This window comes from Pogona vitticeps, chromosome 2, assembly GCF_051106095.1.
Source record: "Pogona vitticeps strain Pit_001003342236 chromosome 2, PviZW2.1, whole genome shotgun sequence".
Taxonomy (NCBI): domain Eukaryota; kingdom Metazoa; phylum Chordata; class Lepidosauria; order Squamata; family Agamidae; genus Pogona; species Pogona vitticeps.
This window is the reverse complement of record NC_135784.1, coordinates 234,536,629-234,551,385: the sequence shown is the minus strand read 5'-3', so window position 1 is coordinate 234,551,385 and position 14,757 is coordinate 234,536,629. Positions and strand designations below refer to the sequence as shown.

At 38.7% G+C, this 14,757-nt stretch overlaps 2 protein-coding genes across 2 annotated transcripts in view; one reads left to right on the top strand and one right to left on the bottom strand.

Annotated features, from left to right (window-relative positions):
• Positions 1 to 14,235, bottom strand: part of LOC110081713 (cytochrome P450 1A1) — a 39,444-nt gene extending 25,209 nt beyond the window's left edge. Inside the window, exon 1 of the mRNA XM_072992222.2 lies at positions 14,180 to 14,235. The gene's annotated coding sequence lies outside the window, so the exon portion shown is untranslated. The remainder of the gene's footprint in view (positions 1 to 14,179) is intronic.
• The window catches only part of LOC110081707 (aldehyde dehydrogenase 1A1), a 90,440-nt gene continuing 75,738 nt past the window's right edge, over positions 56 to 14,757 (top strand). Inside the window, exons 1-2 of the mRNA XM_078385081.1 lie at positions 56 to 4,904; positions 6,572 to 6,666. Coding sequence (XP_078241207.1) covers positions 6,618 to 6,666 — 49 coding nt within the window. The 5' untranslated portion in view covers positions 56 to 4,904; positions 6,572 to 6,617. The remainder of the gene's footprint in view (positions 4,905 to 6,571; positions 6,667 to 14,757) is intronic.

The following is a 14,757-nucleotide window of genomic DNA, read 5'->3' as shown; positions in this document are numbered from 1 at the left end:
TGCTGCACAATCTGAAAAGGTTTACCGCTTTTTCTTGCTTAGGAATAAAGGCAAAGCCCTCTGCTAAGCTTCTGAGTTGTTGGAAGGTTACACTTGTTCAGTGCCTGGTCTGCAGGCAGAGGTTAAATGACAGGGGAGAGGGTGGCTGTGCACCTTCTCCCCCCCCCCCTTAATGACTCATTTTATAGTGCTACTATGGAGCCATGGTTTAAATTGGGAGGGCTCAGGAGGCAGGGCTTGAAGAATTCATTAAGGGCTTCCTACTGTTCTCATAATTCAGGTCTAGGCATTTGGTTTAGGCTAGTTGCTGGCAGGGATTCTAGCTTATATATGTTTAAAAGAATAGAGGCCACCTATTTTTCCTCAGCACATTTTAGGCCAACCATACATCTTGTTTCATCATGTCTTTAGTCCAGCACATATATTGGGGCCCATTCTTGATCCATTTTTTTCTCAAGTAGGAATGGGAAATCCTTTAAGATTTATTTTATCAAAGGACTTGTTTTTGACTCTTTGAAGCTCATTCCATCCAGATTCCATATAATGAACGCTCACTTCTCTTTCTTCTCTTTCCAATTAACTTACATTGTGTGTCTGTGTGTGTGGGGGGGGTTAAGCTCACATTTGTACAACTGCAAGTTAAACAGATAATGAATGTTCAGTTCTATCCAGAACACTTTTCTTTGAAACTTACACTAGTCCTTATTAAATGTTTCTGTTTCAAGAACCTAATTACTTTCTGTTATCTTCTAGGCAAGCCATTATATCTTAAGTTCTTTACTTATTTTGCTGTTCCGTGTACTAAAAAAACTAAGGTATTGACCAGAATTAATGATTAAGATACTAAAATTACAAATGTTTGTTTTACGTGCTGCACTGACAGAATTTCCCCTAAGGTTCTTCTGATTAAAGAATGTAGCACAACAGAATAATATGTAAGCAGAAATCGCTGCAGTTATGTAGGTACTGCTTAGCAACATGACAGAAAGCAAATTGAGTACAATTTTCGAGAAGCTTACAGTATAAATCACATCCTTTATTTAGTAGGCTGAATTATTTTTCTTTCATTTTCTTTCTGTGTGTGTTTTAAAGATTTCCTAGAAAAATTCGAACTCTGGAGGAATAATGGACTGAGGAAAAATAATGAATCCGGTCAAATGTAGCTTCCACACCAGAATCCACATGGGAAATGTGTTAGTTTGAAATTTGGAGTGGAATCTAGTAGAGGTGAATTCAGTAGCTACCGATAGAGCTTGAAGAACTTTTCAGTATCACACCATTGTATCCTGTGGCAGCATTCTGATTTTTTTTTAAAAAAAAGCCTGTTGGGGAAAGGGGTGCATCCTTTCGGTTTCCTTATTTCCATAGCCTCAACATTGGGAGACTATAAGGATGGAAGGAAGGTTGGGTCTTTGAATTTAAAGGAACCAAGGCATTAATTAGCATGCAACTCAAAGACAAACTGGACCAACGACTTCTAAGAAAAACAACATTTCAGGTTCCAAGTAGACAATGTATGCATTCACAGCAACCTTCTCAAAATCACATGTCATATTTTCCAAGCGTGAACATAAAACATCCTAGCCAAAGAGAGTGTGGTATGGTAAATCTTAGCTTTGTTCAATCAAAGTGCACCATGAATAAATGACACATTTATTTCATGTGTATGCATTGGTGACTTTCGCCTTGAATTTCCACCTGTCAGTACTAAATTATAAGGTACCAGTGACTGAGAAGCCACAGAAGTAGCAACAAAAATGGCAAAGCTTTTGATGTTGGCAAAGGTTCTTTTGGATTGTCATCAGAAGTAAAGAAATGTGGATCAAAGGGAATGTCCAGAATGGGCATAAAATAGTCCTAATTCTGTGACATCCTAACAATGTCCACCCACCAGGAGCTGTAAACTCTGACGAAAACAAACTTTGTCTCTTGTCAAAGGTGGGAGGTAAACACCCTTGCAAATTCATCTTTTCTACCCAGCATTGTTTGTAAGACTGAGGAAGCATCCTGAAGCAGTGAATTCCAAAACCACAGCAGAAAAAGATCTAACCCTTGAATTTCCTTGCAGCTCACAGCATAGAATTAATTGTGTGACACATTTGATTCCTCTAAACTAAAATTAAAATGGTTGATACAGCACAACAGGATTTCATCCACTGAGTATATATGTCTAGAACAGTCACTTGGAAAAGGAAGATAGAGTTAAAATTTCAAAATACACTTGCAGCTATATTAATGTGGCAGATCAAAAATACTGTAGATGGGAATTGATTTGGAAAGCTTAATTTTGTTTACTCAGAAGAAATGAAGTAAAAAATCTGAATAGTTTGAGTTGCCACAAGTACGGTACATACATATATATGTGCAAGTGTACATAACGAAATTGATAATACAAGTTGCCACATCTACTTAAAAAGCCACTTTTAAATTCACAACTTATACTACTGTGAATCTTATACTGCTGTGGACTTAAATTATTATGGACTTAATAAATCCAAATTATTTGATGGCTCTGTTCTAGATGAAACCTCATGGGGAAAATGAGGACACAGAAACCTAAAATGCATTATTTAAAATGTCTCAATAAATTAGATTCTAAAGTGGGTAACAGGCATGCCTGCTTAAGAAAGGCATTCCAGAGCATCACCACTGAAAACAGCTATTGTCATGTAGCATTGTTTTTTTGCAAATGAGTAGGGTGCAACAGTGGGCAAAAACAAGCAGAAACAAGGGGAACAGTTGCCTATCCCGCTGCAGCCCACAGTTTGCCTACCCACCCACATCCACTCTTCCTCTTAAGAAAAATGTTCTCAATCTTCACTATCATTTCAGAGCTCTAATTATTATCCCATTTCTGGAGGCTAGATTTTTACTCATTAGTACCCATTTGATACAAACTGCACTAAACAATGCTATCTTAAGCAAAAGTAAATCGTTTCTTTGATATTAGTGTATTTCCTACTAGGCAGATGTGATCAAGATAGAGATGGGAAGACCAACAAAATTAAAATAAATTCTCTAATTTGGTTTACACTTAAGAGATAAGGAAGTTGAAGCAAACTCGAAGTTCTTTACCAGTAACACTATTCAAAATATAGCAGTAACTTTCATCTTTTAAGAAGATTTTAATGTATTTTGTTTCCTCTCAGCAGAGACCAGATGATTTGCTAATCCGTTTATTTATATATTTATATATTTATATAATAAATATATTAATATCTTAATATATTAATTATAGAAGTCAAATAAATAAATAAATAAATAAATAAATGGTTAATGGCAGAGTCCCAGGTGTCCTGTAACAGATTTTATACACACACATGTTGTGTCCTAATTCGCAAGAGCAAGCTTCAAGTCCTTTTTTGCTTTTAAAAGCAGCCTTGCACTGACAGACATAAGTGAATTAAACCACACATGGCATGTTTTGCAAACACATCTCCACACCCTCTGTATTCAGCATGCACACTTTAACTTCCACAGGGCTGAAACCGATCTTAAAGAAGAAAAAGTAAAAGAAAAATCCATTCTTGGATTTTTTCGGTTGTTATTTGTTGTCTTCATTGGCCATATCCTAATTCTTTGCTGGCAAATTGATTGGAAAGTTAAATGGCTTCACTCCATTCATCCTGGTTACTTAGTTAAATCCACCTTGAAGGACGTTTATTTCTCATAGTGTCACCTTGAAAATCTTCAGTATGAGAGGACTTACAAAGTTGTTTACAAATCTAACTGGACCCAGCATTTAGAAATGGGTTGCTTGTGCGACACATCCAAATTGGAGTTAGAAAATGAAGAGAATGCTTTTTAGCCAGGTATCAGCAGCTGAAAATGGCTCACCAATTCCCTTTCAGTTAGTGAAGAAAACTTTAAGGCCCATAAGCTTAAGAAACAGTGATAGCAGGGACGGTTGCTTGGCAACACATTTATGGCTATGTTAACTAAATATCTCATGATCCTCAGGCTCACTTAGTGTGAAGCCTATGATGTACTGGGTCATAGTCTTTCACTTGTAGTAGCCATAATTGTGCTAGTTATTTACAAGTGCCTCAATTAAACTGTGTAACACACCTTAGCAAATTGAGGCTAATAACAAGGTGTCAATCACATTACTGTATTAGGTGTGTACCTATGGCTGAATCAGCTACATATTTCATAACATAGCCAGTCCTCTCTCTCTTTTCATAAAGAGTTTTCATAAACTCTTCTGGTGCAGAGGTTCAATGCACAAAACAACTCAAGCGTGTATAGCATACAGACGCACAGATCAGAGATTAAAGTGTAGCAATGTGGGGGCAGGGAGTGTGGACTCAACAATACTAACACTTGATGAATAAATAAAGCACATTAAATAAATCATAGTTTTTAAGACCCTTAGCACTTAAACCAGTTCTTCCCTCTCTCCAATCCTGATCAGTTTAACTCCCCAGTACCCAACTCAGATGAAACTGACCAGGTCAGTAGAGTAGGAGATCAAGGGTTCAACCCAGGTAAAGGAAATGCTGAAAATGCAAGTAATGTGGAAGTGGGGGTGCACAAAAAAGGGAGAGGGTGAAATCTACCCGATTTTCATGGTGTAAAGTTGAAAGTGATAAGAAGATTGAGGATCTTTAGGACAAGGGAAAAATTGGAAGTGGCAGAAATATATGAGACCAAGGTTTTCTTGTTAAGGAGGTTAGGTTTTCCTTATTAAATCTGCTGAAGGAGCCACAGTCTGGCTGCAATCTAGGGGGGAAGCAGAGAGGATCTGTGATTTTTTTTTTCATCATTATTATCATCATTAGTTTGGGCTGGCTGGCTAGCTGCCTTTTTATTATTTTTTCACCTCCTTTTCCCTTTCTTCCTTTCTCTGCTGCCTCTGCCACCTCTCCTCCTCTCCAGAGGCAAAAAAGGCCCTCCATTTCAAGGTAAGATGGGAATTGATGGGCATTTTAGACCTATCTCTATGAATGATTTTCCAATATGTTTTGAGTGTTTGCTTCTCTTGCTGATCTGGTTGTCACCTTCTGGAGAAGGGTGGGTTTTGCCCGCCTCTCTTCTCCCAAACTCAGACGCTTGATGTACTGCACCCACCTCTATTTCATCCCATTAAATAAAACACATTTCTTTAAAATAAGAACAATAAATGAAATACATGGACAATATTATGTGTACCATGCTAGGTAGATGCATTGCCGTTTTGCTATGCCATTTACTTTATTGACAAAAAAAAAAGAAAAGAAAAGAAAAGTAACTGTGGTCCACAGAATGATGGCTATGGGAAAGGCAGGGAAAGGGGCAGGAAGGAGAGTGTCATTAAGCAAAAGGAGGAAAATTGGGGTGATCCAAAGATTTTTCTGAATCTTTCTCATGGGAGAAGAAACCTCCATCAGTGGGAACTGAAGGATTTATTTATTTATTATGTATTTATTTGTCTTATTTTTAGGCCACCTTTTTCCTAATAAGGGGACTTAAGTGAGAGATAAAATACTGTACATCACATTGAAGATAAGAACCTTTTACGAGCATGAACCAAGCTGTTAAAACTTGCCCCATCTACATGTGCCCTGAGTTACACAGCTTGACTTAGCCATGCACAAATCACCAACAGTACTCTAGCCTTTATATATCAGTCAAACACTTTCCTAAGAATTAACTCGAATAGCACCTTGTGTGGCTTGCTATATATTTTATAGAATAGTTTATAGAGGTGTTCTTGATACATGCGATGTTTGTCTAGTTGTTAGATCTTTTCTACTTTACTTTTGATTCATTCATTTCTTTGAGCCTTTAGGTGCTGGTAAATTTCTATCTGTATTATAAGTCAGATCATCTGAATTGGTGACAGGTCTCAACAATGAGAAATTTTCCTATAAAAAGTACCTCTCATTCAAACAATAGGATATGCTTCAATTCATGAAGCTTACATGTGATTAATGTAATGTCGTGTCAGACACTGTGGCCAAAATTCTGTTGCATAATGTAGTAAATCAAACTAAAGTAGACCCATTGAATCAACTATTTGGAATTAATCACTATAACTGTATTCTTTATGATTTTATATATGTTATATTGATGTGTTTTTATCTATGTAAGCCACCCCGAGTAAACATTGTCTAGAGGGGCGGGGTTAAAATCTAATAAATAAATAAATAAATAAATAAATAAATAAATAAATAAATAAATGAATGAATGAATGAATGAATGAATGAATGAATGAATGAATGAATGAATGAATAAACTCCTCTGTAATTTCAATTGATTGAAGTGGCCCTACTCTAACTGTTCTTACTGTGATAAAGTACTGTCAACAATGGTATTCTCCTGGGGAGGCTCTCGGGACTGGGAATCGGTGGTCAGGCATTGGCCTGGCTCCAATCCTTCCTGGAGGACCAACCCCAGAGAGGTCAGCTTGGGGAGATGTTGTCCACTCCATGGACTCTCAATTGTTGAGTCCCGCAGGGGTCAGTCATCTCCCCAATGCTATTTAATATCTATATGAGCCCACTGGGGGAAGTCATCAGGAGTTTTGGAGCTCTGTGTCACTGATATGTGGATGACATGCAGTTCTATCTCTCCTTCCATTCTTCTGCAGTGGATGCTGTCCTGTCCCTTGAGCGTTGCCTGGATGCAGTGCTGGGATGGATGAGGGAAAACAGACTGAATGCAGACAAGATGGAAATCCTGCAGGTAAGAGCCCCTAGTGTCTGTGGTCTGGGTGCCTCCCTTTCTTTCAGGGGGAGGTACTCTTTCTTCAAAGGTTGAGGTGCATAGTTTGGATGTACTTCTGGACCCAGTGCTATCAATGGCATCACAGGCAGCATCTCTCATCTGTTCCACTTATTTCCACCTAAAGCAGGTTGCCAAGCTACACCCCAACCTTGACACTGAGTCCCTCACCATGCTGGTTCATGTGCTGGGAGTCTCAAGATTAGACTACTACAATGCCCTCTACATGGGGCTGCCCTTGGGACTGCTACGGAGACTGCAGCGGGTCCAGAACGCAGCATCCAGATTATCGAGTGGGACAAGGAAATACCAACATATCTCCCCCACCCTGGCCACCTTACACTGGCTTCCCGTTCACTTCCATACCCGTTTCAAGGTAATGGTACTAGCCTATAAGGCCTTAAATGGTTTCGGACCTCGATATCTCGGTGAGTGCCTCCTTCTAGTTAAATCTGCCCGCCCTATAAGATCATCCCAGGCAGGGTAGTTGAGAGTTCTGACCCCGAGAGAGGCCCAGAAAACAACTACTAGAAATCAGGCTTTCTTGGCGGTAGCTCCACAACTATGGAACTCTCTTTTGCTCGAAGTCCACCTGGCCCCTTCAGTGGGCACATTTAGGAAGCTGTTAAAAACCTGGCTATTTAAGCAGGCCTTCCCTGAATAAACAACTGTATGATGCAACAGTGTTTGCTAAAATATCATCCACCACACTGCCATCCTTCTTGTCTTTTATATTTTATGCTCTTAATTGTAGTTTATTGTGCATTTCACTGCACTTTATAATATTTGATTTATGCCTCAGTTGTATTGATATTGTATTACTTGGTTATTCTGTCGTTTGTTTATATTGTTGTAAACTGCCCAGAGTGGCCCTGGCTGCCAGATGGGCAGTACAACAACAACAGCAGCAGCAGCAGCAGCAGCAACAACAACAACAAAATAATAACAATAAATACAAATACAAATACAATAACAATAACAACAACAACAACAACAACAACAACAACAACAACAACAACAATAATAATAATAATAATAATAATAATAATAATAATAATAATAATAATAATAATAAATCAGTTTGTCAATGCTTCTCCTCACAATACTTGGGTTTTATGCAGCAAAAGCTAAGACTATCCACCAATTCTCTCCCATGGCCTGAGATGCAAGCTATATATAGTGCCTTCTTTTCCACCATGCATCACTGCTGATGAAACATGGATCTAGGACCCAATTTTAATGTTAAATTGCCCATCCATAAAAATGTCTCTGGTTATTTGTAAACCCATGAGCAATCAATCAGTTCACTGAAGCTAATGGCTGGTCACTTCAATGAAATTAGCAGCAATAACAGTATTTTCCTCAATGTCCACTTACTCTGGAAACTTGACAAGCTGCCATAAATACAAAAGGGCTCCAGAGCATCATCGCGCCACTTCTCAATTATGAATAATATCAGAATGTGACTGTAGTTGCCCTGTTTAAATGTAGATTTCTTAGCACTGGATTTGCAGCTGCCATGGAGCAGAGACCAGGCTTAGCAACTTTCTGTATAGTCCTAGTTAGGCATATCTGCAAGCCTATGGTGGACATGGATAAAATATTCTATGCATATTTTATATTTCTTACATCTATTAGCATAAATTCTTTTCCTTTCCTTTGTCTGCTTAAATAGTAACACAGAACAAGCAGACTATGGCCAGAATCCGATTGCTTATGCCTGCTGTTTTAAGTCCATTGGTGTAAACCTCAGCTGCAAATATCACACATTAAGAAGTCCATGTAAGCACTTCCTATCATGCACCAGCTGCATGATTTGACACAAACTGCAAATGCCTCCAAACCATTTTAACTAATTTGTTTTTTTGGGTTTTTTTTTGGAGTATAGAGATCGATCCGCGTTTTCTGAAATTCAAGGAGGCACCAACTGATGACTCCCACTAAATATATTTATTTATTTATTTATTTATTTATTTATTTATTTATTTATTTATTTATTTATACCCCGCCTATCTGGTCATTGCGACCACTCTAGGTGGCTATATATATACTGTATATGGGTTTTCTGGAGAGTCATGTAAGAGGTGTCAAATTCAACAGATACACAAAGGATCATCAAATGAAGGACGAGAAGATAATGAGAGGTCATCTGTTAGAAACCAGTTGAGAGGCCATCTCCTACAAATTTCATGGTGGCTCCAAAGCTGTTTTCATCATGCACAGTCAAGTTAATTAATAAGGCCTGATAAGTTGTATGCATCTCAGTAAAACATATTTTAAGAACTTTGGATAGTTCTTGAAAGCTTGGTCAGTGGGATGGTAGATATGGTTCTGAGCATTTGAGTCCATTGGGTATACCAATCTAGGTGTCTGTTCCATGCAGGTAGATTTCTGTTTTCTCTATGAATTTATATGCTCTACACCTCCATTATATGCAAGAATTGCAGATTTTGGTATAGCTAGAATCTATATGAAAGTATAATGGTAGGGAAAGCTGGATTTTTGTCTGCCACAGAGTTATTCCTTTATTTTACCAGCTGCATTTATATATACCCCACATCCTGAAATGAGATTGTTCCTCATAACTAGAAAAGTGCTGTATGGATTCATCCTGAACAGAATTAGGCTGATTCAGAGATCTCCAGATTCACAAGATGTCCAAATCAAATCAAAGTAGACTGAATTTAAACACTCCTGGAGGTTTGTTTTCATTTTGAGAGGAAATTAGAGATGCAGACAGTGTATCTTGTAAAACTGTACATTTTTCTCTAGCTCCCCATATTAGGAGAACACCAAGATAGAGTGAGGATGGAGAAGTAGAATATAGTTTTGTGACTGACAGTTCCACTTTTTGAATTACATTGCATGATTTTGTCAGAGCTCACCCATCATGGTGCTTTATGGGAGAAATGGAGTGATATATTACATAATTCTTCCAATGTTTAGTACTCCTAGATATTAAAACAGCTTTGGTAGAGTTGCTGAGGACTATGAAAAACATGTAATTTGTGCTTGCTTCACAAATATAGGTCAAATATAGGTTTCATTCATCCTTAGAGCTTATGTATTTACTCTGTGCCCCTTTCCCATTTTCTTGGCTAGGAACACTTCTGTGATATTTGTAATTGTCCTATGAATCGCCAGAAAGAAAACAAAACTCCCACACAAGCCCAAAAAGAGATTAGGAACAGAAGCTTGAAAAGAGGAGGAAACCACTCCCCTCCACCCCAAAACCAGTACATCTGTCCTGAAATGCTGTGGGTTTCTTAGTTTAACCTCTATGCTGCACACAGCACAAACATCCCAACAATTAGTTTTCTGAGGTTTGTCAAGCATTATGTCCACCAAGCTATGTGCTTTGTTTGTATAATGAGAGCTTAAAAACCAAATTTTATTCTTTAACAATCTATCAAACCCATTCTAGTGTTTAAATTTTACAACAATTCATTTTGTATGATATAGGCTTTGTAACATTGAAAAGCTCTTTTGAGTTATAGATACTCATAAAAATTCCCCAACAGATTCTCACCCTTCCTATTAAGACTGACTATTCTCTGCTCAGTTGAGGACGTGAAACACTTTGTTCTGTGGATATCAAGATGGAAAAGAAACCCCACATGTTTCTTTCTCTGTGACCTTCTCTTTTTCCTTTTACATGATCCAACCACATCCAAGATGCCTGCAATATAAAATGTTTCTGTAAATCAACATAATCTCCAGTGCTTGATGTAGCTCCCACACTGAAAATATTATTAGTCCAGCTGAATGTTTTGATCTCTTTTTTTTTTTGTTCTTCTAATAATATCAGATTGTCCACTTTACACTTGAAAAAGTATGAAGGGACATAATGTCTTTAAAGATACTAATATTCTCAAAAAAGAAATCTTCTGTTTGAACTGCTCTTCACAGTGTTTATGGAAGGGTATTCTTTACTCTTGTGTCAAAATAAATAAATAAATAAATAAATAAATAAATAAATAAATAAATAAATAATGTCAGGAAACATGCTAGTCTCCGCTTGGTGCATACACAGAAAATCTTAGAAACTGGAAAATGAATACCTGATAAAAGTGCCAAACATTGATTTGATGGCCAAATAAAAAATATTTATATGTCAGTCATCAGAAGTGAAAAGAAATAAATTGGCTACAGCACAGTACAAGAAACAGTATATGGGACTGTAACTTTTCTTAAGGACAAATTTTAAAAAATCCTAAGCAGTAGATACAGTGCCATTTGTTATAATATGCAGCATCTTTCCCTTGGCATTGTGTTTTGTAGCACCTGACTTTAATTAGCCGGCCGTGTGCTGAATGTGTATTTTCACAGAGACCTATCATATATCATGGCTGCCCCATTTTGCTAACAGCACAAACATAATACACTGTGCTAAATATTCAAAGTATAGTATTAGTGTTTCATCAAAAGGAGAATGGCTGATACTCAATTTCTGTACTTAGCAGTCCCTCAGATTTTTCAGTCAGTCAATTTTTCCCCAGCCAGATGTTTGTGCTCAGATCCAGATAATAAAACTGCAGTTTTTTGCCTAATTAGTGGATAGAGTAACAAACAAGGGTTCTAGAGAACAGGTTTCAAATCCCCACTTGGCCATGGAAACTCAACACAGAAGTGGAACTTGTAAAACTGCTCCTTAAATATTTCACTAACCTCAAAAACCTTATTACGGTTGTTATAACTCAGTTCCAACTTGACGGCACAGAACACACACACAACTTTACAAAAGACGTGTACAATTTGCACAGTTATTTATTTAGAAGTAAATTGGCTGAGTAAAAACAATTGGCCTGTGCTGCAATAAGGCTCTATAATTTTTTTTTCAAAGCTACAAAAGTATACATGAGATGTAAGGTGTTGGGACTGTGATTGTTCTGTTGAAATTTTGTTAGGCTTAAAAATAGATGGAATATACATATGCAACTGGGAACTGGGAACTGATGGTGAGGTGACACCACTTTCCCATTTCCCCAGTGAAAATATCAGACATAGCAGCCGCGGTAGGTAAAAAGAAACAGAGGTCCCTGCCATTTCTCCTCTCCCTGACTTGCTAATAAGGGATCACGGGGGAAATTATTCACTCTCCTATCTGATTTTCCCCCTGCCCTTGCCCCCATGGCTGCTTCCAAGTTTTCAAAATAAAAATAAAAATCTTAATACATTCAGGTTTGAGCTCCTCACAACTTGCAAAAGTTACTTTTTTCCACAATAGTTCTCAGCATCCTTGAGTCATCTTGGCTATGCAGGCTATAGGATTCTGACAATTACTGTACAAAACAGGTAACTTTTGTGATGCGCAGCCTTGTATTAATTGCCCCTTAGACAAAATGGTACAATCCAACAAGGAGTTAGGCTCATTTATGTCCCATTTATTATTTTCCCTCAAAGAAACTTAAGCACATGTTCACTTGGTTGTTTCCAATAAAAGCAAAAGCAAAGCATGCTGCTTATATACCACCCCATAGCGCTTCAAACACTCTCTGGGCAGTATACAAGTGAATCATGCAGGCTACACATCCCCCCCCCCCCAATGATGTGGATACTCATTTTACTGGCCTTGGAAGGATAGAAGGCTGAGTCAACCTTCATCTGGCTACCTGGGATTGGACCCGGAGTCATGAGCAGTTTATGGCAGCAGACCATTCTGTGTAAATATTTAGATTGCAGTAGTTATGGAGTACCCATGACCTACTATCCATTGACTGGTCATGTGTGCACATGAAAAGTGGGTCTAGTAGGTTTTATATATCTCACTGGAGAACTAAGGATAAAACAAATCCTTGGCTTTTCTGGATTGTAAAGGAAGTGAGTAGCAGTTGTCAGTCAAGATAGCTTTTTACACATTTACATTTTGGGGAAATTTCCAAGATGATAGTGATGATGATTATTTTGTTAACTCCATACTTTTAGAATCTGATTTTGTCATTCATTCACACACATTCTTGGCAGATTTCTGTAAGCTAGAAGAAAGGTTTTTCATTATTCTCATTAAAGTTTCCAGTTTGCAGTGTTTCTTCCTGTTTGGGGACCATTTTCCTTGCCTTCTGGCTGTGTATGACATACTTGTGCATCTCATCCTTTCCCTTCAAGGCCCTTTTCTTCAGGCGCTCTGACTCCAGACCCTTCCACCTTTCCCCCTTCCTCTCCCTTGTTCTTCTGGCAATGTCTAGGATGGTTAGGATACATCAGGTCGCACCTCAGTCTGTCAGGACACGGCGCCTCCTTTGCCTTGCCTCGGCCCATCGCTTCATTTCATCTCCAAAGAGGCTGGCGACGGGCTGGCTTCGTTAGACACAAATAATGACAGTGAGCCAAAGGCAGCCGACAATTTCCTTCTCTGATACCTGTCACATTCTTTCGGCCTTTGCTAAAGCAGCCAATGTTTTTATTAACCCGGGTCAAGGCCATGGTTGATGAAGACTTATACATATGTATAGACAACAAAGGCTTGGCCAAGAGCTCTGCTTTCATTTTGTAACTGACCTAAAGGATAGGAAAATGGCAAACGCATTCTGATTCCACCCTATCGCACCTCGTCCTGACAAGCCCTTTATTGTGCCCAACCCTTCCCCCATGGCTCAAAGCTTCTCCTTCTCTTGCTTGTCCTCCTTCCCTCATTAAACTGCCTGGGTTCAACTACAGTCTCAAAAGTTGGTTGCATTTATCCTTTGGCTCCTCAGAGCCCCAGGCCTAGTTTTCTGAAGGGCCAGCCCCATCATCAGGCAAAATATTGGAGGCTGAGGCACAAGAGGTGGGGCAGCCATGGCAGTGCCCCTCTGATGTGCTTTTGTGTAGATGCACAGATTGGGACAGAAAAGAATTTATCTGGATTTGACAGTTCTTGAGGAAATTATTATTCTAGAGCTCTTGAGGCTCAGTGCTAGAAGCAATGCACTGGGCCTTGAGAATTTGCTCATTTGCAAGGCTGCTGTGGTATTTTGGCGAAATAATGTCTGCAAAAAAAGTTATACATTTTAAAATATAAATGGCCAAAATGTACACCCCTCTAAAGATATAGAAGCATGCTTGGTCAGTGGAAAAATGTATGTATTACATAAAATGTGCAAACAAATGCATACATTAGGGTGCCTGAATTTCTGAATTTCCTCACCCCAACAAACTGTCAAATCCAGATAAATTCTTTTCTGTCCCAATCTGTGCTTCTACACAAAAGCACATCAGAGGTTTTGTGGTCATGTCACCTCATGAAGCCAGAAAACAACGCAGGAACAAGTAAGGGACACCAAGCTGCTTTCAATAATTCCCTCTGTCTAACATGCCTGCTGCTATGTGACAGTCCCATCTTTTGCACTGAGGAAGTGGATCATAATCCACAGAAGCTCGCACTGAAATAAATCTGCCAGTGTTCAAGCTAGCACAGCTGTTTGGTTTCTCGTTTTGCTGTACATGTTGAAAACTATCTTGTTGAAAACTCTGGTGCTAGCATATATGTACCTACCATAGTATTTCTTCCACCAGGGAAAACCTCTGACTGCCACCAGTATCAATGCTTCTCTGCCAGAGCCATGAGAAACACACACACACACACACACACACACACAGAGAGAGAGAGAGAGAGAGAGAGAATAAGCACATGAAACAGCCCTTATAGTCGACTCCAGTTCTCCTGCCAAAGAAACTACAGTAAATGGAATGCCAGGGGTATCCCCCCTCCCTCCCTCTCTCAACACACGCACAAACACACACAATCAGTGAAATTGTTTATTTCTGTTCACTAGAAGTATTTGTCATTTCTCAGCCCACGAAGCCTCCCAAACTGATAAACAAAAACAAAAGAAGTGCCTTATTCTCCTTCTAAAATAAAATGGCTGATAGTTTAGGATTTTGGGGGGAGCAATTTTCCATCCAGGATTGGTTAGATTCTCCTTGCAGGCTTCTTGCAGCAGTATTACAGAAAATCCCTTCTCATCGTGGTACAGGAACATTTAGAATTACCTCACTGAAACATATTCAGCCATGTTTTGATCTTACCGCAAATCAAATGCGACTGACTCAAAGCCCAGAGAGCAATATCAA